We start from the raw sequence: 24,100 nt of genomic DNA, 5'->3' as shown, positions 1-24,100 counted from the left end.
GGTATGTAGATTCTCAGATTTAGCCCCTCAATTTCCCAAAATATGATCAAGACAATAGAAGGACTGTCTCTGCTAGTGTTCCTTCTACGCAGCTGTAATTGCACTTGGATTGTTCTTTGATCTACTGTGTCTCACCCCTGTTTCTTTTTGTAACTCTGGTTGTATCCCTGGCATTCCTTGGGAATCTTACAAAAGTCTAATTATTTCAGTCTCACAACGTCTACATCTAATGCTCCAAATAAAGTTTTACCCTCTCCTAACTGTTGGGAAATCTTAAGGAATCAGACACCAAGATAGGATGTGTATCGGCAGTAGGGAGATACATAATATATTGCATTCAATTCAAAATGTTCTCAAGCCTCTTCCTTTGACTCGTTGTAGGGCTTCAATAAAGAGTTCTGGTCTTTCTGGTGGTTATGGTATTTGTGGCTGTACATGATGTTTAACACTCTTCTAAATTAACACTTCATTGTTGGTGTAACGCAATACTTTTAAGGGCCAACTCATGAAGTCATGACCAGAAATTACTTTGGGTTACTCCTGGAAACAGATGACTTGATATACAAAGAAATTACCAGTAGAAGCAAATCAGTGTTACTCCTGGTAACTTATTATTAAAGCAAATACTCTCCCCCATTAGTAAGTTAAACATAAGTTAGAGTTATTACTCATAACTTATTTGTGCAAAAACAAGTTAAGTTAGAGGCTATGGACAAAGATGAACATGGTAGCCCTTGCAATCTTCCTGCTCTGATGCACGCCCCCAGAAAATAAACCCAGTAGCTGAGCGAAGAAGAAGTATATAAGTAGAGATATCCTTTCCATAGCGAACTGCATAAGTGAAAAGCAACGGAGGAGGCAATGCAGCAGGAGCCCTGGACAATCCCAAACCCCTGTGATAAATGACTGAGTTGCAATAGTAGCTGGTGAGCTTGAGGGTGAGTTATAAGAAAGGGGAATAATGAGTGTGAGTGCCTGGTGAACATAGACTATTGTCCTGTGTGCAGGCAGGGGATGCTGCTGGCATGTCTGAGCTTATATATCATCCTCATATCACACAAGAGTATAGCAGGACCTGAATAACATGACAGACAAGTTCCACAACCACTTATTTGACCCCATGCTGGTAGGAACTGATGTTGGAGGATTACTGATAACAGATAAAGCAAACCCTAGCTAAGTAATTGCACTTAACAGTCAACAAAAAGCATTAGCAAGGAAAACTATGTGCCATCAAGAGCATGTCCCTGAGGAACCAGTCACCCAGCATTAAAAAGCCATAAAGCTGCACTAATAAAGGGGGAGCGATGTCATAAAGACATAGTTTATAAAAACGAATTGGTGCCACCCCCAGGGAAACGAGACGTGTTGTCAGCTGTGTTTGCCACCTGCAGCGAGATACTGAAAGGTGAGTGGTATGTCACATGACTTGATGTTAAACACCATAATATTTATGCTAGAAACCAGGCTTCTACTCATCCAAGCAGTATTCACTTACTGTGACTTTATGATGAAAACAAGAAGCTAAGTACCCCTTCAGAAACCTCCAGTATTGGGGAAAACAACAACAGCCATTGTCGCCAACCATACTCTCTCAGCTCATAATATTGGACATGCACTTAACATCAATTCAGCTAAATTCAATAGTAATTTTCCACAATTCATCACCATTTCAAAGTGATGAATAAGTTAAACCAGAGCCAATGCTCTTTAATATTTACATGCAAAGTCTGTGTAATATTTTGGTGGACACCGGAGTGTTCTTTACCAACTATGCGGACGATACACAGCTCATCCTAGAATTAGTAGGTTCACATACCCAGGATAACGAGAAAATTGCAAAAGTATACGATAAAATCAATAAATGGATGCGGCTAAACTGGATGTGTCTTAATGATACCAAAACCGAACTTATATTGTTTGGGTCCAGTCGTACTCTAGCCAAGCTGGGGAAGGAGTACGAGACTTTTCAGATAAATGAAGCCATAATTCAAGTCTCCAACCAGGTTAAAACCCTGGGTATGATAGTGAACTCCTCAGTAAATTCAGAAGCACAGGTAAACTACTTGTATAAAAACACAGCATACCAACCTCCGCCTGATGAAGGCCATAAGTCCATATCTCAACGAAAGCAACATGGCCACAATTGCAAGGGCCATTGTGCTATCCAGGTTGGAGTATGGGAATGCCCTACTCACCGGTGCATCTGTGAAGGACTTGGCTAGATGTCAAGTTATTGAAAATGATGCAGTGAGGCTAGTTAAGAAGCTTAGGAGAGGGGACCACATCACCTATCACTAAACTGGCTTAGGGTCGAAGAGAGGATAAAATTCAAGGCAATGACACTTGTTCACAAGTGCCTTTTTGGGAAAGCCCCTAGCTATCTAAAGAACTGCTTGGTGTTATACACCCCACAAAGACAGTTACACAGAGCTTACTAATAGTGCCCAAATAGAAGCTTAAGACTGGCTTGGGTAGATCTGTTATTGTCTTAGCAGCACAGGAGTGGAATAGACTCCCTCTGGCACTCAGACAAGAAGGAAACCACCTTGATTTTAGAAAACACCTGAAGACTCACCTGTTTAGGTGAGGCGGTCTCTTCATTGATATACACTGAGCTTGCACACAGCCACAAGAGGCCACTAATTTTGTGTTTGTCTGTTAGAGCACCCTGATACCTGCGGGCTACCGGCGCTATATAAATCGACATACACACATACATACATGCATACATAAATACAAACAGAATCACGTCTTGAAACGTTGTCACGAAATGTCGTTTTTTCATATTTTGTCACTGAGGTTGCAGTTATAAAGTAAAAGTATTTAAAAATCATATCCATCACTGAAAATCTTTAAAATCCCTGCTGCCTCACATTCTCTTTTTTCATATTAAATGTTTAAAGGCATATATTGTTTCTATGTGCCATGGCAATCTAAATTGTATTCTCTATGCTTTCTTTATGCTTACATTTTTTCCATGCAGTATTATACTTACTCTATATTCGAATAAAGCAACACCCTACCTCTCCATTTTCCCTTTGAAGTTTAGATTTTATTGATAACGAATTGGACACATCACTGTTTTTTCGCAATTCTGAAAGGAGACACATATAAACCGTTATGTTTTAAAACCCTTGAAACAAAAAAAGATGCTGGTTAAATGTAAAGACATTTAGAGTTCAATTTTAAATAGAAACGAAATTAAGACAAAGTAAAAATACTACAGCAACCAAAGCAATGAGAAGAAAGGTTCTTGTTCTTTATTTCGAGAACAAAATATTTCTTTTGTATGTTTAAAGCATTGTTTAATTCATTGTATGGCATGATTTATAAAAGTACAAAGAGAGTGAAGATTTGGACATATTAAGACATATTTTCAAGGAACAAAGATGAAGCAAGGAAGCTGAATGGGAGACAAGTGTCAATAAATGGGTGTACAACTATTTTATGAAGGTTATATAGAACGAATCTGGCAAATATAAGTGGGTTGACATATTAAGTAATTGTTTGCGACAAATGTTTCCTGAGTCAATATAATCTCTGTGTGTGATGTCTTCTGTTTGTGTCTGACCAGTCTAAGCAGTGTGATGGTGTGAATGTTATTCTGATTGTGCGGCTTGTGTGTTCAGTGTGTTCCATTAGTCATGTTGTTTAAGCTGCAAAGGTAGAAATGTGGTGTCCAGTGTTCAGTTTCGAGGGTGTGGTAAGCAAAAGTCAGCCACTCTGGAAGCTTGTGAGTTTCAGTTTCTTTCTTGGATTATTAATCCACCATACCATATTTTAGATCGATTCTTCACTGGAATTGCTACAATCGTTCTCTTTATTAAAAAGACTGCATATTACTTTTATTGACTTTGCTTATAAAAAATGATATGTTTTAATGATTTTTAAGTGACTATTTAATTTCATAAATGTTTGACGTGTGGCTTATGTTTTACACATGCCTCAATTTTTACCTGAACAGAAAGCAAGAATAGGATTCTGTAGCTAACTACTGTTCCCTACATGTGCACATTGATTGACGCTTTATTTTGGCTTGAAGTGCTACTCTTGGGCAAACCAACATGATTTCTTTAAACACTGTTTTACCAAAGGATGAGAGAAATCAGTATAATTATCGTCTAGATTACAAACCTTTAACACAACGAACACAAATGCCTGAAATAACATAGGTGTTACTTTAGAGGGCTAAACCAAGATTTTGGTAAAAGAAATGTGGATTCATATTGACAAAGTATCTTAAAGCAAAGCATGGCAGCAGAATATGCTCCCCAAACTGGAAAGGTAAATTGAGCTATTGAAAGATTGCTAAAATATTAACTCACAAACTATGGCTCAGCACTCTAGTATGCAGGACATTTCCATTAGCCCACATAAGCACTTCATTACCAAACTGTCACATGAGGATGCAGCAACACCTGATGTTTATATCTTCCTCAGGAATTTCTCTGAATTAATCAAACCATTGACCTAAGGTTGAGGCCAGATTTAATCTGCTTCCCACCATCCTGCCTGGTTTCAAAAAGCACTGATGGACAATTTTATTTAAAGGTGGAAAGGGTTCTTCCATTTATGCACAGCGGGCAAAATGGTACAGGAGTGAGATTATTGGAGGCAACAGTGGAGATCCTCCTGAAACCCGATATGCTCAATAAACATCAATCCATGCATCACTCGTAAATATCTATTTTAAACTCTGTTCAAGTGCAAATCCAGATTATTTTTTAATTCTACTCAACGTTTTTTTAAGGTCAGGTTTTGTAATATTACCTGTGGGTGCTGAGCTCCCTCCAAAACTAGAACTAATCTTGCTATAAGGCCTGTGTTCAGAGAAAGCTGGATGCTGCTCTGAAATACAATGGGCTGAGCCATGCTTTGGCCTTTCAAACCTCCTTCAATAACGCCCAAATACTCCCCTGCTCCATTGCACCCCCTTGCCAGCACCCTTATTTACTTCCTACATGTCCCAGTCTCCACCATGCTCTCAGCTCCTCCTCACAGATGCCACCATGGAAAGTGAGAAGGAGCTCCCCTGAGGGCCCTTCGTATATTTCCTTGGTGGACTTCTTGCTTAAGGAATGCTTCTCTTTAATGAATGAGGGTACGATGAAGCACTTTCTTTAAATGGAAGTGCTTTTGTAACAATAACCACACACATAAGTACCCCAATTTCTAAAAACACTAATGGCGGTACAGGGTCGGGGAACATGCAACCACAGCAATGGCAAAGAGCCCACATGAAAGCTATCGATATGCTTGAGCCTGCCATCTGCGCCGGCCACTAGTGGCGTGATTATACCAGAATATTCAGTCAAACTGCTTTCTTTGCCAATCTATCAGCCTTGCTGAATTAATTTAGAGAAGAATACAGTAATTACAGTTTGACGGCAATCTCGAGTCCAAGTCTCCAAACGACTGTGGACTTTGTATTGTTGACCAGCTTCAAAGGCAAAGATATTATGGTCTTGACAAGATTCATGACTCTGCACAGAGCACAGCAGGACGTGGGTATTAACTTCTCCTATATGCTGTTGTTTCCAGAAGGAAGTGGATTCACTAGCACAAGTGACATTACTTGTTCTTTTAATTATACGGTACTGATAATTTCTTCAAAATTATGTTTAGACGCAGGTGTGACTTAAAAGGAAAGGAAGAGAAGCTGATATTTTGCTGCCTATTACTAGTTTAGTGCCAATCAATTGCTAATAGTAACACCTTGCATCACAGCGCTTAGAAGCGGGAGGAACCCAGCAATCAGAAGTGGAAGGAATGTAGCATAAAGTACTTATACACAACATAATATTATCATTAGTTAGAACAGTCAAGAGACTATTATGTGCAACTGGAAAATGCATTTCGGACTTTGTATCATTTCTCATGCTCGTGAAATGCCACAAAAGCGTGTCCTTTATTCTCACTAACTACAGTGAGATATGCAGCACGTGGGTCACTTCAGGGTATCACATATTGGTCTCTATGGATGGATCTGAGCCTCAATTGGATAAAACAATACAAACAATTTTATCTCTTTAACCTGACAAACCTTTTAAAAAAGTGCTCGCCGACCTATGAAAAAAGGTGAGAACACAGATATAATGATCACAGACATAGCTCAAACCATAGGCACCTGTCAAAAATGGTAATATGATAAGGGTGCACCCTTGGGAGGAAGGAAATGAAATTGGTGAACCCACGTAAATGTATCTTCTTTATTTTTGTTTAATTGAAATTGTGTTGTACATGTGCTTAGTGGGGTGTGTGGAGGGTATTTGTGGTTGACATCTTTTCCAATTTTTAACGTTTGGTGTACTCTTTCTACTATTACATTTTCATAGTGTTTGCAAATACGTTTACAAGAAGGGAACCAATGAAACTAATGTGGGTTCCTTGCTGTTTTGGATAAAATCGAGGAGTATTTTGGGAATGTAAGCAGAAACACAGATCTTTCTATTCAACAATGATGTCTGTGATAAAAGGTTTGGATGCTTGAATCTATTAGTACACAATAGGCTTTGCGTGCCTTCACTTTTCACAACACTCATCATACGTGTAATAGGAACACATTTGTAACAATGAATCATATGTACTGATTTGCACAGCCTCAGGATGTGTATGAGAGGATAAAACTGCAGCAACATCTGTCTCTCCGGGGACGCCCTGCTTTTTGCTCTCAGAGCCAGAGGTAATGTTTCCTTTCCCAAATGTGGAGTGTCTGGATGGGTGTTGTAGCCTCAGAGACTTTAAGGGCCTGATTCACAGACTCGTTTCAGAATGGCGGTGAATCAGGCCATACGTGTGTATTTCTTTCCCAGTTCGAAATTCACAAATGTCCTCAGATAATTATGCGTGGATGACTTTATATTGCAATAAATGTACACAAAGTATATTCAGACTACTTCCTAAACTCTCCATGTGATCAAAAAGTGGATGTTACCTGTTGCAATTCTGTGGAAAATGACTTGAATAGGCTCAGTTGTAACTAACACATCTTCATCGTTATCAGAGCTTGACACATATGTATTATCTGGAGAAAAAAATAAATGCAAGACGTATACTTAAAAAAAAAGATATAGTTGGGTAACAGCACATATTGAGTTGACATTGTTTCTCTTGTTTATATTTTGACAGAAAAGATCGTAATGAAGTTTGTCAGCTAAAAATGTCTGTGTTTAGCATGTTGATTCACTCATATGTTCAATCTGATTTCACTAAATTATACAACAACAATGATAAAATATGGAGCATGTTGTTTTGCTTTTCTGTCATGTGTAGTTACCCTAGAAACAACTTACCAGATTACCCAGACCAAAGGTTCTTGGACTCAGGGAGGCAATAACCCACACTTAGACCAATAGTTAGACTATAATCTGCTCTTCACAGGCCATTTATTCACATAGGATATAAACATAAACCCAACTCTGTAAATGAATCGGGCTGTTTATACATAGACATATCCATAAGTAAGGATAGGCAAGTTACATCACCGTTAGTGTAGTTGAAGGAGAAAACTTCATCTCGGCCACTACAACACTACCCAGTCCCAAGGCAAGTACGCAGAGAGATCACTCGTGCTAACGGGGTCTGGAGGGGAGCATCCTCCCTCTCAGTGAGACTTCATCATCCAGGGTTCCAATTCTATTCTACTACCCGGATACCTCTTCTCTTATTGGGAGCAAATCCCTGCCCATCTCAGGTTGCCAACTGCCCCCGCCGAAGGACAGACAGCAATCATGGGGCTCAGAGCGGAAAAATCCAGTTAATAGTGGAAAACCCCAGGTCGTCTCCTGTGCGCTCGTTCCCAGCACCCCTTATCACTGGACCTGCACAACTCCTTTGGACAATCAATCTCTGCTGCCAATAAATCATACCTAATAAATGTGGGATACAGGAAATACAACAACAAATAATGAGCACCATCAGCACTGCAAAAATCCTTACAAAAACATAACACAATGCCCTTGCAATCCATGAGAATATCTGATCTCACCAGTTCCCACCCTGATCTTGAGTGATTTGGGAAATCAGGTCCTTTAAACCACAGATATGCTTTTCGATGGAGCGGTAACGATCCTCTAAATTAAAACAACACATATCTCCAACGGCATTGCAACATAAGTTATGTTTCAAAAACAAATAGTCAATAGCAGCCCTGTTCTGTAAAATATCTTATCAAAAATTGTTGTTGTCTAACAGCAGCTAAGTTAAAGCTTCAGAGGTCACATTAAGCCCTTTCACTACCACACAGGCAAGCTTAATTAATGATTTATGGCCCCAAGCAGCTAACCCAGATACCCCCACTAAAGGAATGGCCAGCACTAACACTTCAGTTTCAGACATCAATCGCACGTTACAATCACAATCAGGAGATAAACCAATATGGTGAACAGCACGCGTAGAGTGGAGAATAGCAGGCTGCTAAGGTAACATCATTAAGCTAAGGCGTGTCAAGGCACACGGGGCAACCAGGAATGTTAGCAGGAATATACGAATAGGTACTATTACCACAGGAAAATAGCCAACCAGTAGGGAACTTAACATGTTTAATATGACTGGCTGCCAAGACAGTAACATTTCAGAACATGTTATTAGACACATCAATACACATAGATATAGATTGGGCACAAACATTTTTCAAAGTCAGTGCCGCTTTGAGCACCAGTCACGTCTAGTTGTTGACATGTGCCGATGCGCGGAGGATCACAAGTCATTAGAAAGCACATATCAGCAGGAGCAATATTGTAGGTAATAATGCAAGTCGTATTTCTCCATTTGCGATCAGTGTCAGCGTGAAATCAGCAGTACTCATAGACAGAAAAATAACCTCTGACATCCGAATCCTCCATGAGGGAGTCATTATTCAGTACTCCGAGACTGTGCCCCAACACAGGGGCTGCCAGGGGCACAGCCACAAGGCACATTGAAATCAAATTCGTAGCATTATGAACATCAGCCAAACAGAAATTTGAAATGTTCAGCACACTATGGGCCAGAAAGACCCATGTATTCTCAGGTTGATCTACCATGGCAGCATAGCCATGCCGAACAAAAGACATGGAAACTGCAGAGGGGGGCAAAACTTCATGGCGATGACATTTCCTCCAAGAGCCACGATACCACGCAGCGTAACTGGCAGCAGGCGGCGTGGTAACATCAAAATCATCATTCGTCATCCAGATCTTTGAATTTAGCTGCAACATGGAGATACTTGTCACTGTTTCTCGCATGTCCCCGGACCCGCCTGAATGCACTCCACACACATACACAAGTGCAAACACCAAGAACAGGGTCTGAAAACAAAATGTTAATAGAGAACAAAATATCAGTGGAATACATCACTTGCGCAAATAACATTTGTCAGCGGGAACATGACTCCATTTCCTCTTCCCCGGTTCATCACAAGAACAACTGGTCCTCCCCTGCTGCAATTACATCTGCCAGAACCAGCGGACCACTAGGTTTCTCGATCCAGACTTTCGCTTCCAGAACAATTTTGTCTGATGAGCCAAAACATTTATCCCCACATGTAGTTATCACAGTGGGTGGCTCTCCCTTCATCACCATAGACAATATGACAGGTACAATGATCAACTGTGCCACCCTATCACCCTTATGGATCAGTTTTTCGCAACTGTTCTTTCAACAAGCCATTCATTCTCTCAATCAATCCCAAAGCCTCGGGATGATAGGGGACGTGAAGAATCCATTCAACTCCCCTTTCTCGACAAAAGTCTTGAATCAATTTTCCTTTGAAATGTGACCCATTGTCTGTACAGGGATTCCACTTGATCTAACAATTTAATCATATTCAATTGGGTAGCCGTCTTGCATGGCATCACCATCAAATATCCAGAATATGTGTCTACAGTACTGCACACATATTGACATCCTCTGCTAATCAGCATTGGACCGATATAATCGCTCTGCCAGATTTGTCCAGGTAATTTACCTCGTTTCAATGTACCCTGAATGATATGCGGGATAGACCTCTGTTTGTGATGTTGGCACACTGGGCATTGTAAAATCACAGTTTTCACGATTCCTAATGGAAGGCTTATTCCTCGATCTTGTGCCCACCTGATTGTAGCCTTTTCTCTGAGATGCCCACTTTTCTGGTGTGCCCACTTAGCAAGCCCTTCCAGATCATCTTCCTCAGACCTCGTATCCATGACTGAAATTTTGTCATGGTCATCTGCAACAGAATTGAACCAACGTTCCAATGAGTCGGTAGAGCAATGGGCGTCTGATACATGATACACAGTTGCTGTACTATAATTTGCAGCTATGCATCAACATCTCAGCAATATCCTGCCACAACTCTTTCCCCCACACCTCTTTAGCATGAATCTTCCATCCATTCTTTTGCCATGTTGGCAGCCAAACAGCTAGCCCATTTGCCACTGACCAGGAGTCAGTGCATACATAACAACAACCAAGTGTCTCTTGCTTTAATGCCTGATACACTGCATACAATTCTGCAAATTGACTACTCTTCTCTTTCCCGGATGTGGTCAATATTTTCTTCATTTTGGGATTATATGCCATAGATTTCCAGTGTTGCTCGGTCCCCACATATTTGGTGGAACCATCAGTGAACCATGCACGTTCAGTTTGTTCACTCGTCAACTCTCCATACGGGACTCCCCATTTTACAGGAGACTCCCTCACCTCAGCCTCCGCCGAAATTTCCAAATCAACCAACGGAACACCAGCCACTTGCTCATGCAATTTCGCAATGCCCCCATTTCCCGTTTTGTCACGATCTTGAATGTACCACTTCCGTTTAATGATGCTTGCCTCTTGGGCATGCCCTATTCAATGTGTTTTAGGAGAGCTCAGTACCCACTGCACGATCGGAATTTCCGGTTGGCTCAATACATCGTGACACAGCGTCATTTGCTCTGTATCCACAAAAGCCCAATAACATGCTAATAACTGCTTTTCAAAAGGAGTATATCGGTCACCAGTGTCGGGTAATTTACGACTCCAGAATCCCAAAGAGACAAGCTTTCAGTCATGTTTCTGCCACAATCTCCAATTTGCAAAGTTTTCTTGTACTGTAGTTTTCTTGTTAACTCCACCTCTCCTGCCCTCAATGGCAATAAATCCAGCACTCTCTGCATGGTATCTTTTGTTAATTGAAATGCTTTCTTTGTCTTGTTCCTCTCCCTACTCGAAACTGGACTTTTTTATAGAGGTGCAAGAATTGGCCCCAAATGTGGTATATGCTGTCTCCAGAACCCAAACAAACATATCAACTGTTGAGCTTGCTTCTTATTCATAGGTGTGGATAACTCAAGGATCTTTTTTTTAGCCTTTGGCACCATCTCACAGTCTCTGTGGGACCTTGGGTTTTTGTCTTATTGATTTCCCATCCTTCCTTTATCAGTCCCTCGATAATGAGGTCTAGGTGCATCCGCACGCTCTGCTCATCCTTTCTCTGTATCAAAATATTGACATAGTGCAAGATTTGCACATCTGGTTTGCACAGAATCGTGTCTAAAAGTTCTGCCACCAGCCGGTGACAGATGGCCGGACTATGCACGTACCCCATGGGCAAATGATGTAACGTATACTGCCTCCCATTCCAAGAGAATGCAAACTGCTCTTGGCATTCTTCTGGAATCGGTACTGTGCATACCAAGTTCCTTTCTACGTTTGCACATTCTCAATCAAAGTAACCGCATCTGAAACTGCGGGTATAAACGGAGGAATGTACTTAGTCAAGTCACAATAATCCACAGTCATCCTATAGCTTCCGTCCGGCTTCTTAACCGGCCAGACCGGATTGTTCCAAGCCGCAGTCACAGGTCGTAGCACACCTTTTTCAACATATCCTTTAAATGGTGTCTGAAATCTCCTTCTGCCCGAAGGAATCCGATATTGTTTGTTTATTTATTTTATTTGTAGAGTGCACCTGACCCGTGGTTATCTGGTTGCTAGTAGAAAGGCATTTGGTTACATGTTGCATATCTTAGAGGGTTACATATATCACTTAATACATGTTACAATCAAAAAGATTACAAAGGTCGCTTAATGTAGACAATACACCGGGTAATACATAGTGCATAATATGCAGGGCATTTGATTCCAACTGTGGATTGGTACAGGCATGAGTACAATACGAAAGGTCAGGTCATACATGAGCAAGTGAGGACAGGTATGGGCAGGCACGGTGCAAGAGGCTAGTGTTGAGAGAAGGTTAGTTCTTATTGAGTAGCCAGGTGATAGTACTTCTTCTGAATTTTTCAAATAATTTGATAGTTTTTATGTCCTGTGGGAGAGTGTTCCATAGTTGGGCGGCTAGGTGTCGTAAAGCCCCAGTGTGCTAAGGGACGAATTGTGGCTAGCACTATGATGGGGGCATATTTATTCAGCAGATGCCACCTTTGTCCCTCCTGTAGGATCATCAGGTGGGGAAAGTTGGCATCTGCTGGAAAGAAACCTGTGTTGCAGCAACTTGGGGCCAAAGACTACATTTCCCAGCATGCTGGGCACCTCCAGAAGTCTCCGTGCATCCTAAACGGGAAGGACAGGCACACAGAGCCTGCAAACCTGCTTGGGAACGCCCCCGCCAACGCCCTAACATCTGCGCATGCGCGAACACGGGACGCTTGTTTGCACTCACACTTTCCTCCGGGTGGACGAAAACTCACGCAGGGCCGCTCCGTGCCTCAAGACATCCCCTGAGGCCCCGCGAGTACAAAGATAAGTAATCCTTCGGTTTGGAATCCAACTCGATATGAGTGAAGCGTGTTTGGTGACTGATATTACGGCTGCAGCTGGCCTCGGGAGTAATGTTGTGAAAGTGCTTTGGGAACGTGACTTCTCGCGCAGAAGCGCATTCACTTAACCCTCTGTGGAAACTAACACACGCATGGCAACGGAGAGGCACTGCATGTTGGATGCACTAATCCTACTGTGTTAACCCTTCAGACCACGATACGCTGTGAGCGCATACTAATTGTATTTTCTTCTGGCAGACGCTGTGTGCTTTTCTTGTCTTCCAGACATTGCTGAAACCGGATTTGGGCACCGGACTTCAGAGCAGCAACCAGAGCTAAGTGCTGTTTGTTTATCTGGTGCGCTGGTGCATTTAAGTTGTGTGAATTCACAGAAAAGGGAAGGGTGAAAGGGTAAAGGTGTGTGTACTGTAATTGGGGATCCAATTTCACGCTTTGCATGTGCCCATTGTTCTAAGAGCAAATCCTATGTTTGGTTGGTACAAGCACACAGCAGTGCTTGTTCTTCATTTTGACAATTCTTCTCATAGTTACTGTGTATGAGCAATCCAGTTCTCACTCCTGAATTTGTGTCAGAGGGTCAGAATTCATTTAAAAGATTTGAAAGTAACTCAGTGTATTCTAACTGGGTGGTGAGTTTTCCAAGTGGTACATTCATGGTGCATCAATGTAAGGTGCAAGTATAGGTTGTTCTATGAGAGTGTAATAGCTAACATTAAGTGAGATAAGAAGCTCCAAGGTCTATGGAGCAAGAGCCAAGGAGCATGTTTCCCCTGGCCTCCCCTTCCCTGTCGAGAACCTCTGCCTAATCCTCTTTCCAGTCTTCCTTCAACCCCATACCTATCTAATCCGCGGACCCTAACCCTCTTTCCCTGTGGTGGTTGCGGAGGTCTGTGCACTTTTAATTCCAGAAACCAAAACCATTAAGGGGAGGTAGGAGTTTGTGCTGCTTCTGCGCTGGACCAGAGATCTACATGACACTAGGACAGCTCTTTTGAGATTGATTGTATCTTGCTACCGAGAGGCAGGAAGCGTTAAAGGATCTCGTGGTGCAGGTCTACGATCTCACGGAGAATTTGTCAGTCAGGTAGGGTGGGGCTCTGTGATTCAAGGTTTTGTGTGTGAGGCATAGAGTTTTCAAGTTGATTTTGTCTTGAATGCAGAGCCATTTGCAGAGTTTTCTGGTTGCTGATATGTGCTCTCTTCTAGGTATATTTAGGGCCACTCTAAGAGCATTATTTTTCAGAATCTGCAATTTGTTTAGGATGGACTTATTAGCGCCAAGGTAAAGACCATGGCAGTAGTCCAATTTGGATTGTATAAGCGCTCTGGCTAATATAAGACAGCTGTTGGGTGATAATAAGTGTCTGCACACCCTAATCAGCTTACCTGTGTAGGCGGTAGCTGAGGCAGTCATATTTACGTGTTTAGTAAATTTGGAGTTTGCGTCGAAGTAAAAACCCAGGGTTTTTACATCTTTGGTGATGGTTATGTTATTCCCGTCTATGAAAATTCTGGTGAAATTTGGGCTGAGTTTCTGTAGGTTTGTATGTGATCCAACCAGTAGAATCTCGGTCTTCTAATCATTCAGGCAGAGGCCATGAAGGGCCATCCATGCCTGAATGATGGTTTAGATTTCATTAATCCTGGCTAAGTCTATGTCATAGCTACTTGTTAGGGGTAGGAGTATCTGGATGTCATCAGCGTAATTTGTGTAGGTGACACCCATATGATCCAGTTTATCAAATAGGGGCTTTGTAAAGATATTTTACAAAGTGGGTGAAACACATGAGCCTTGTGGTACGCTGCAAGTGATGGGGATGGGGTCAGCTGCTGCCAAAGGAGAGAAGACCCGCATGGTCCTGTTATCAAGGAATGATTGCATCCACTTAATAGCTGAACTCGAGAAATGGGCAGCCGTTGCAAGGTGGTCGCAGAGTACCTTGTGGTCGACCAAGTCAAAGGCCGCCAACAAGTCAAGGAGGAGTAGGATGGCCACTCTACCTTTATCTGTTAGTTCGTCAATCTGGCTTTTGAGATCAACAAGGGCAGTTTCCGTTCCATGTTGCGGTCTGAAGCCAGATTGTCGTGATCCAAGTAGTATGTTCGTTTCAAGATAGTCTTGGATTTGCAAATATGCAACCATATCTAATATTTTTAAAAGAAAGGGGACTGTAGTGATTGGTCTATAATTTGTAGGTATCGAGGGATCTATTGTTTGTTTCTTGAGTTATGGGAGCCCCCATGATTCCTTTAGGTTACAAGGTACGAAATTGCTGGAAAACGAAGAGTTAATAAATTTAGTGTTAAAAGGAGCCAAATCTCTGGCCGCATCTTTTATGATCTGTGCTGGGCAGCTGTCATCTTTACAGTTGGACGGTTTCAATGAGGCTATACTTTTTTGTACCTGTGGTACTGTTACATTGGTGAAATTAAAGCCTGAGTCAGTGTTTAATGGGCCGGTAGTGATCGGACGGAGAGACTTGCCTGTGGTTATTTGGTGTTGGATGTTGGCTATTTTAATCTGGAGACCAGTGATTTTATTGGTGAGAGCATTTTGGATGCTGGTGCACCAAGGCTTATCCTTCAGGCAGGAGTATACAGGTGGGTTCCAACTCTCTTAAGATGTTAAACAATTATTTGGAACTGGAGCTTGCTTGGTTTGTCCTATGTTAATGTTAATGTTAAAGGACATTTGTACCGCGCACTATCACCACCGAAGTGGTCCCCTGGCGCTCTGGTGGCTCTGAAAAAGGGGAGGAGAGGGGGTGGGTTAGTGGGAATAAGCTGGAAAAGTGCAAGAGAGCAGTGATGTGCTGTTGGCAGCCTCAGCCCGGTGGGTCCGTTGGCTGGGTTTGGGGTGTTTTGCGGTCCGTAATCTTTGTGTGCTGTTGTCTATGTGTGGTTTGTTTTCTTGTTGCATTGTTGTGAAGTTTGTGCGGATTGCTGCGTTTTAGGCTTGTGGTTGTGTTTGGTTAGAGTTTGAGAGGTGTATGCAGAGGGATGCAATTATTAGTTGGTTGGTTAGTTGGCATTGCTGTCCATTGCAATTATGGGATTCCATCTAGGTGCGGTACATGCTGACATTTACATTTCTATCCAAATGCAACACGAGCTAAAGTTTAAAATTCTAAGTGTGGTGCAGTTAAGAATAACATTTCTATCTAGGTGCGGCACGAGCTAAAGTTCAGAATTCCATACGAGTGTGGCACATGCTAACAGTCACACTTCCATCTGGATGCGACGCAAGCTGAGGTTCAGAATTCCATGCGAGTGTGGCACATGCTAACAATCACATTTCTATCTAGATGCGACGCGAGCTAAAGTTCAGATTTCCATGCGAGTGTGGCACATGCTAACAGTCACATTTCCATCTCGATGCGGTGCAAGCTAAAGTTAAGAATCCTGAGTGTGGCACATGCTAACAGTCACATTTCCATCTAGATGCGGTGCAAGCCAAAGTTAAGAATCCTGAGTGTGGCACATGCTAACAGTCCCATTTCTTTCTAGATGCGACTCATGCTAAAGTTAAGAATCCTGAGTGTGGCACATGCTAACAGTCCCATTTCTTTCTAGATGCGACTCATGCTAAAGTTAAGAATCCTGAGTGTGGCACATGCTAACAGTCCCATTTCTTTCTAGATGTGACTCATGCCAAAGTTAAGAATTCCATACGAGTGTGGCACATGCTAACAATCACATTTCCATCTAGGTGCGGTGCAAGCTAAAGTTAAGATTCCTGAGTGTGGCACATGCTAACAGTCCCGTTTCTTTCTAGATGCGACTCATGCTAAAGTTAAGAATCCTGAGTGTGGCACATGCTAACAGTTCCATTTCTTTCTAGATGCGACTCATGCTAAAGTTAAGAATCCTGAGTGTGGCACATGCTAACAGTCCCATTTCTTTCTAGATGCGACTCATGCCAAAGTTAAGAATTCCATACAAGTGTGGCACATGCTAACAATCACATTTCCATCTAGATGCGGTGCAAGCAAAAGTTAAGAATCCTGAGTGTGGCACATGCTAACAGTCCCATTTCTTTCTAGATGCGACTCATGCTAAAGTTAAGAATCCTGAGTGTGGCATATGTTAACAGTCACATTTCTTTCTAGATGTGACTCATGCCAAAGTTAAGAATTCCATACGAGTGTGGTACATGCTAACAATCACATTTCCATCTAGATGCGGTGCAAGCTAAAGTTAAGAATCCTGAGTGTGGCTATCATTGAAGCTTTCTTTCTTTGTAAGGATAATCTCACTTTTGTAGGTGGCACTGATATTAGCTAGGTTAGTTTTGTTGTCAGTGGAAGGGGGGTTCTTCCAGATAATTTCCAACTTCCTTTTTTCTGAGCGTAATAGTTTGAGTTTGGGGGTGAACCAAGAGTTCAGATGTGCTCTAGGTTTTCCACTGCACATTTTTAGTGGGGCGATGGTATCTAAGGCTTTGGTCATTGATTCATTGAATAGATCTACCATCTGGTTTGGGTCACTTGAGGGAGGTAGAGCATTGAGTATAGGGGTAACTAGAGGTATGATGGCCTCAGCTGTGATATTGCGTTTATTTCTGGTAAGGCAAGGTGGTGCAACCAGACTTTTTATCAACTCTAGGTAGTTGGTATTGAGCTCAAAGGAGAGGAGGTGGTGGTCAGTCCATATTAGGAGTAAAGATTCCTTTACTGTGATGTTGCAATTTAGGTCCGCTACCCAGTCGAGAGTCCTACCTTTCTCATGGGTAGGTTGGGTGATTTATTGTAGGAAGCCATATTCTGACAAGGCATTAGCTACCGAGGTGGCGGGTAAATCATTAGGATCATTGTAGCCGAGGTTGAAGTCACCAAAGATAATGCTTTGCACCGTGAGTTTAGTGTTATCAGCTGCTATGGCAGAGATGTCTTCTTCAAATGATCCTAGTGGACCAGGGGACCTGTATATGATTTGGAGGGTGATAGTACTTTTAGGTGATGTTTGGAATTTAATGGATAGGAGTTCGCAAGAGGTGACAGGAGGCAAGGTGGTTATCCTCATGGCTAGTGTAGATTTAAAGATAATGGCGGTACCTTCTCCTCTAGAGTTAGGTCTATCAGCTCTGAGAATAGAATAGTTTTCCGGGACTGCTAGTACAATAGACGGGCCAGCTGCATCATTCAGACAGGTTTCCATTACTGCGAGGAAGTCAAGATTATTGGATAGAATTGTAGAGGAGGTCCCAAATATGGCCTGCACTCCAGCCACCCATTTCGAGATACCAGAAGCATACTCGCCAAGATACATGACGTATAAGGAGCAAATGAACCAACAGAGAGCCACAGCGGGGCTCTGTCCAGTACCCATCAGAAGGACTTGTATACCTATTGAAGCGCTAATAACCAGACACTCATGGACTGCAAGGTACCCATTAAGACAACCATACCAGCAGCTGACGTGAAATGAAGACCACTTACAAACTGTCCCTGAAGAGACCCAAAGGGCTCTTATTGGAGGCGAATTGTGATGACACAATGGCCCGGACAGATAGTCAGATGGAAAGAAATGACAACCAAAAAGGAGATAAAACAAAGACGAAATGTTGCGAACCATGATGTAATGGTCATAGAAGAAGAAACAATGCTGAACTTTAAAGAAACTTAACCATTGAGAGCATGATGGAAATGTGTAACTGGCCAAATGCTTGTAAATAGGCTTGGAACGCAAGAAGCGAAAAAAATGGTACTGCTTGCAATGCTTAGTAGGATGATAGAACGGCAAGCGCCAACTATATGTTTACCTCAAGAAGCACATTATACAAGTGCGACTCCATTTTACGAAAGCAGAATTAAGCCCAGGTTGGTAGGGGCCTAACAGGCCAGGATTCATGTACCAGCACAAAGTCGGACGAAAGAGCGGATTCGAAACTTAGCAAGAAGCAGCTCATGGCTAAGAATTCGAGGTCAACCCAAGGAAGGGAGGAGAGCAGCAACTCCGAAGAATTTAAACCTAAAAGCATAGAAGCCTGCCCTGTGAAGGTCGAGATGAGGAGGCCCAAGCAGGTGACGAGGCCGAACAAAGAATCAAATACGCAAATAGATGGAAAATGAAGCAGCTTCGCAGTGTACGAACACGTGACCAGCCAAGTGCAAAGAGGTACCAACGTCTGATGTCACCCAAAACCGGAGGATGCCATAACTTTCCCTGATAAGAAGCTACAGTTTTGAGGCCATCCTCAGCCAACTAATTGACACATGGGCCTGAGGGTAGTGATTGATGGTAGGGAGGTAAGGTGAATCTTGGGCCATCCCGCAACTGGGCGACCATTCTGCATGCTGCTAATTAAAGTGAAGATATATGCCTAGGGGTGTAACCCGCCCAATCACAATGGACCAAATAATCTAGGGTCCTGTATCTAGTAGAACCAAAGAGACGTCGTACTTTTAGTGACGTCTATCACGAGTGATGTAGAGGGATGGGCATAGACACCCACCCTATAAGAGTTATACAATCCCCACACTCTGTTACCATATACAGATATAATACCTATATTTAAGTTACCTTTTCCAACCAATAGAATTGCATGTCAAACTTATGAGTTTTACACGTCAATGATGACCAGAATTTGCTATACAAGTTGCTATACAAGTTACTGTTTGCATGAAGAATTTGGAAGCTGAAGCGAGACAGGCGATCGCAGCTCTGATGATTTCCATTTGTTTCCCCGTTTTTTGTACTTGTCATTAAACGGACTTCCCTTTGCCAAACCATTGACTTGTCCTGATTGAGTGGTGTTGGAGTAAGAGAATCCTGCACCCCATCCTCCTCAAGGTGCAGCTATCTCGACTTAAGGTGCCGGAGGGCGAGCTCTGAATCTCATGGGCCCGTTCAGAGGTTGTTCCGCCCTCCAGTACAGAATGGTGTCTTCGATCTCAGTTGCATGGGCTACAAGGGACCTGGTGTTTACTAGAGCCCCTTTTATGGGGTACTTTTGAATGGAGTGGGGGTTCTTATTGGCTGGCGTCTCTTTTAGCTTACAGTGATGTCTTATGTAGTTCACATTTTGGTCAGTGCACACTGTAGGTGGTTTAGTAATGGTCTTAGGATTGTGCCTATCTGGTCGGCTATAGCCTGTAAGGAGCCTAGCTCTTAGTCTGTTATTTCTGTCAAAGGTGTTCGGGTGGAAGGTGGATATACCTTTAAGTATGTTAGGTGTAGAGTTGTCATTAATAGGGGTAGTGGGAGTAACATTATTATTCCAAGATGAGGCTATGTCTAGGTTAAAAAGGAATGGTGTGGGCCTAATATTTGACTCCCAACTGTTGGTTCTCAGTGCTGGTAGGAATGGTGTAGGCCTAATACTTGAGTCCCGACTGAGGGTGCTCAGTACAGGTAGGGACGGTGCGGGTTTGATCGTGGTAGTAAGAGTAGCTTGTAGAGCTATAGTTTACATCCAGTGGATACTCCATCAGGATAATGTTACATGAGCTAGTGTCAAGCCACGTAATGTGGAATAACAGTGGGAGGAGGCAGAGTATACTGATAATGGTTTGATTTGATTTATTTCTTATAAAGTGCTACAAACCCATAGGCCTCAGAGCGCTACACAAAACAAAAAAACTTCCAAACAGTATATATATGTAATAAATACAGAAAAGAAAGAAATAGAGAACAAAATAAGCCAAAGAAAGTATCAGAGGAAGTGAAATAGGGGAAAAATAACATTGGTAAAATAATTAAATATCACACTAAAATCATAAAGAATTAGAAGTCCCATTGGTACACAGGAGAGGAAAAGTTCAAGCTTACAAGCAGTAACAAAGTCAGATAATAAGCTCCAGATTTGTAGAGCCCATAAGCAGGTATTTACACAATTTCATATACATAGGCAAGGTGCCAGTTCCACATCATACCACAAGGCAGTCACCATTCCTTTGACAGCACCAATTGGCCAGGTTAATTCTAGGCGGGAGTTTCAAATCAGAGGGATGCACTACACCTAGCCCCGTTCCCTGCGCGTAGCCAGGCCAGAACTTTATTATGGAGTGAGTCTCTAATTTTGTTCTTCGCTGATTTGGGAACATTGGAGATAACAAAGTTCCGGTTGTCCAACACTAGGGCCTTAACATTTTCACTTTCCGGGGGTGGCATGTTTGATTTCCTAAGGTGCACAGTGCTGGCACAGGAACAGTCATGGGTTCTGGAAGAGTGGAGTGAGACTATGTGGTGACTTGTACGCTGAAGAAAGTGATCTATTGTTTCGAGGGATGCAAGCATCAGCTCTAAGGCCAACATGTGGCCGCATCGTCAAGTCAGTGGGGGTTACAACTTCTTTATAAAGAAACTCTGTCTGAGTAGAACAGGTTACTGTATACTGCAGGCTCGTAGGTGGAGTATTATCTGCTTCTGGCTGATCAGTTTGGGAGGAGCATGACACTTTCTTATTAGGCAACATCATCGAAAAATGAACCATTAACTGCAAGCGCATTTTTAGAAAAGAAAAACGCATGATATTTTTCTGCAGAAATATCTAGCGTCACAAGCCACGCATCAAAGTCCTCGGAGGTGTTACAGTTATTTAACTCTATTATGAGAGATTCTTTCCAATGACTCCAGTGTTCAGCTATACAGTTAGTGTCAGTGCTCTTCGATGAAGAGGAGGGTGAGAGTGGAAACAAAGCAGAAGTGAGAATATCACTACTCCCCCTTGGAGAGGAGGGTGTCAGCATGGAGGAAGATGGCAAATCCCCATTTATTTCATTTATTGGGAGCAGTGCTTGGGAGATCTCATTTAGATTATCTTCTTTGCTGGGCATTACTGATGTCGTGGGAGTAAATAGACCAGGATTATTTGCCTGCACATTAATGCTAGTACAAGTTACTTACCAAACTGGTAACGTTCTTTCGATGGGATGTTTCGCCGACGTATTCCTTATCTTTGATATAATCTATTCCAGCTTGCTAGCCTCGGAAATGTTTTCCAGTAGAGGGCGCTGCGTGTCAACGTCCCTCGAGTCGGTGTCCCTCGACAGACTCCATATCGGCACCAACGTCATCAAAGTACAAATAGACTTGCAGCGTCCGTTGCTCAGTTCCGTTTTGAAGTTTAGATTTGCTATGCATGAATTGGTTAGTAACCTTGAAGGAGTATAAGCTGCAACTACAAGGGAGGTTTTACTGCAGGGATGGATGGAAGGGGAGATAAGGAACACATTAGAGGAACATCCCACGAAAGAACGTTACCAGTTTGGTAAGTAACTTGTTCTTCGAAGGGATTGTGTCCTCCGACGTATTCCTTACCAGTAGTATATAGAGGAGGCGGGAGTAAAAATGAAATGTTTCCCTTTAAAGATGTACAGAATGCAACATAGCTTTTCCAAATTTTGTCTCCTGGCTAGAGGAAGAATCAAGGCTGTAAAATTTGGTAAAAGTGTGTGCGGACGACAATGTGGCAGCCGCACATATGTCCTTAATTGGAACTCCTCTTTGGAGAGCCGAAGAGGCTGCAATACCCCTGGTTGAATGAGCCTTAAGATGTTGAGGGGGCTCTTTTCCTGGAAATGTATAGCATTCTATAATAGTTAAAATAATCCATCTGGAAATGGGTTGTTTTGTAATTAGCAAACCTAATTTGTGGCCTGCATATCCCACAAACAATTGTTCTGCTTGTCTGATTCTTGCAAGTCTGATTATGTAAAAGCTTAAGGCACGCCTTGGATCCAGCCTGTGTAATCTCTCTTCTTCTGTCCCTGGATGGGGAGGAGGATAGGACGAGGGTAAAGTTATTTTCTGGGTAATGTGGAATTCATAGACCACCTTTGGGATAAAATTGGGCTTCACTTGTAAAACAACCTTATCTTTATGAAAGATTGTATGAGGAGGTTTGCAAGATAGAGCATGTAATTCGCTCACTCTTCTGTGAGAAGTTAGAGCCACTAGAAAAACTATTTTAAAAGTTAGAAACCTTAATAAACAGCAATGAAGTGGTTCCAATGGAGTACCCATCAGAAACTTTAAGACTAGGTTTAGGTCCCACAATGGAACTTTTGGGGGATAAACATTAGTTAATCCTTTCAGAAATTGAATTACTAAGGGCAATTTGAAATATGAAGGCTCCTCAGCAGTACGCTTAAAGATTGACAGCGCTGCGAGGTAGCCCTTGATCGTACCAACTTGGAGACCTGAATTTGCTAAGTAAAGCAAGAAAGATAACACCATCGGTGTATTACATGAAAAGGGTTCAATATCCTTTTCTCTACACCAGCTGCAAAATTTGTTCCAACGGCAGCGGTATAAAGTCTTTGTTGCTGCCTTCGGCTGAAAGCAACACCTCCATGATGTCATCCGGGCGATCCCAATCCTTGTATCTCAACTTTTCAGAAACCAGGCGTGAAGTTTGAGGGTTCTGATATCCGGATGGAGAACCTGAACTTCCTTCTGCGAGAGAAGATCCTCTCTTTGCGGAAGACGAATCCGAGGGCAGATGGACATGTCTAAAAGATCCGGGTACCACATTCTCCTGGCCCATTCAGGGGCAATTAGGATCATGCGTTTCCAGAATCTTCTCAACCTCCTGATCATTTGAGGAATGACGGGCACTGGAGGAAACGCGTACAGAAGTGGATATTCCCAGTCCACTACGAACGCGTCCCCTAGAGCTCCTCTCGGGGGAAATTCCCTTGAGCAATAATGATCGCACTTCCTGTTGATACTGGTGGCAAACAGATCCACTTGAGGGGTTCCCCAAAGGGTGAAGATCTCTTGAAGGACTTCCTGAGCTAGTTTCCACTCGTGGGAGACTGTGCTCTGCCTGCTCACAGCGTCCGCTGTCAAGTTCTTCTCTCCGTCTAGGTGAACTGCCGATAGAGAGATTCCTTCTTGAATTGCCCAAGTGACCGTACGCCTCCTCTTTTGTTGAGGTAGTGCATGGCCACTGTGTTGTCCATCATTATCAGGACATTTTTTCCCTGTACTGATGGCAGGAAAGCTGTCAGCGCTAGTCTGATCTCTCTCACCTCCAATAGGTTGATGTGTAGTCTGGATTCTGATGGAGACCAACAACCGCTGATGGTCAAGTCGTTGGCATGGGCTCCCAACCCTGTAAGTGAAGCATCTGCGACTACTGTTATCTCCGGCCATGGTTGCCAAGATGTTCTCCTGACAGGCTCACCAATGAAGGTCTCGAGCTACTCTGTTCGGAATTAGTAGGAGATCTGACATTCTCCCTGAGAATTGTGACCACTGGGTCCTTAGTGCCCACTGGTGGGATCTCATTCTCAGGCAAGCCTCTGGCACTAGGAAGATGCAGGATGCCATGAAGCCGAGCAACCTGAAAAAGTCGAAGGCTGGAAGACGTTGGGCATTTTGAAACCTGGTAACCATCTGTAGAATAT

At 42.7% G+C, this 24,100-nt stretch overlaps 1 protein-coding gene across 3 annotated transcripts in view; it reads right to left on the bottom strand.

Moving 5' to 3' along the window:
* PARP8 (poly(ADP-ribose) polymerase family member 8) overlaps positions 1-24,100 on the bottom strand; it is a 1,351,312-nt gene that overhangs the window by 1,012,856 nt on the left and 314,356 nt on the right. For 2 of the 3 annotated variants that reach the window (XM_069627250.1, XM_069627248.1), the window contains exons 4-5: positions 6,938-7,027; positions 3,027-3,097 (exon numbers count right to left, since the gene is read on the bottom strand). In XM_069627250.1, the coding sequence (XP_069483351.1) occupies positions 3,027-3,097; positions 6,938-7,027 (161 nt within the window). The remainder of the gene's footprint in view (positions 1-3,026; positions 3,098-6,937; positions 7,028-24,100) is intronic. The other variant, XM_069627249.1, reaches the window with a different exon arrangement.

Source organism: Ambystoma mexicanum, chromosome 6p, assembly GCF_040938575.1.
Source record: "Ambystoma mexicanum isolate Mex_15411 chromosome 6p, UKY_AmexF1_1, whole genome shotgun sequence".
NCBI classification, from domain to species: domain Eukaryota; kingdom Metazoa; phylum Chordata; class Amphibia; order Caudata; family Ambystomatidae; genus Ambystoma; species Ambystoma mexicanum.
The sequence above is the reverse complement of the archived record's forward strand: the minus strand, read 5'-3'. Positions and strand labels throughout refer to the sequence as shown.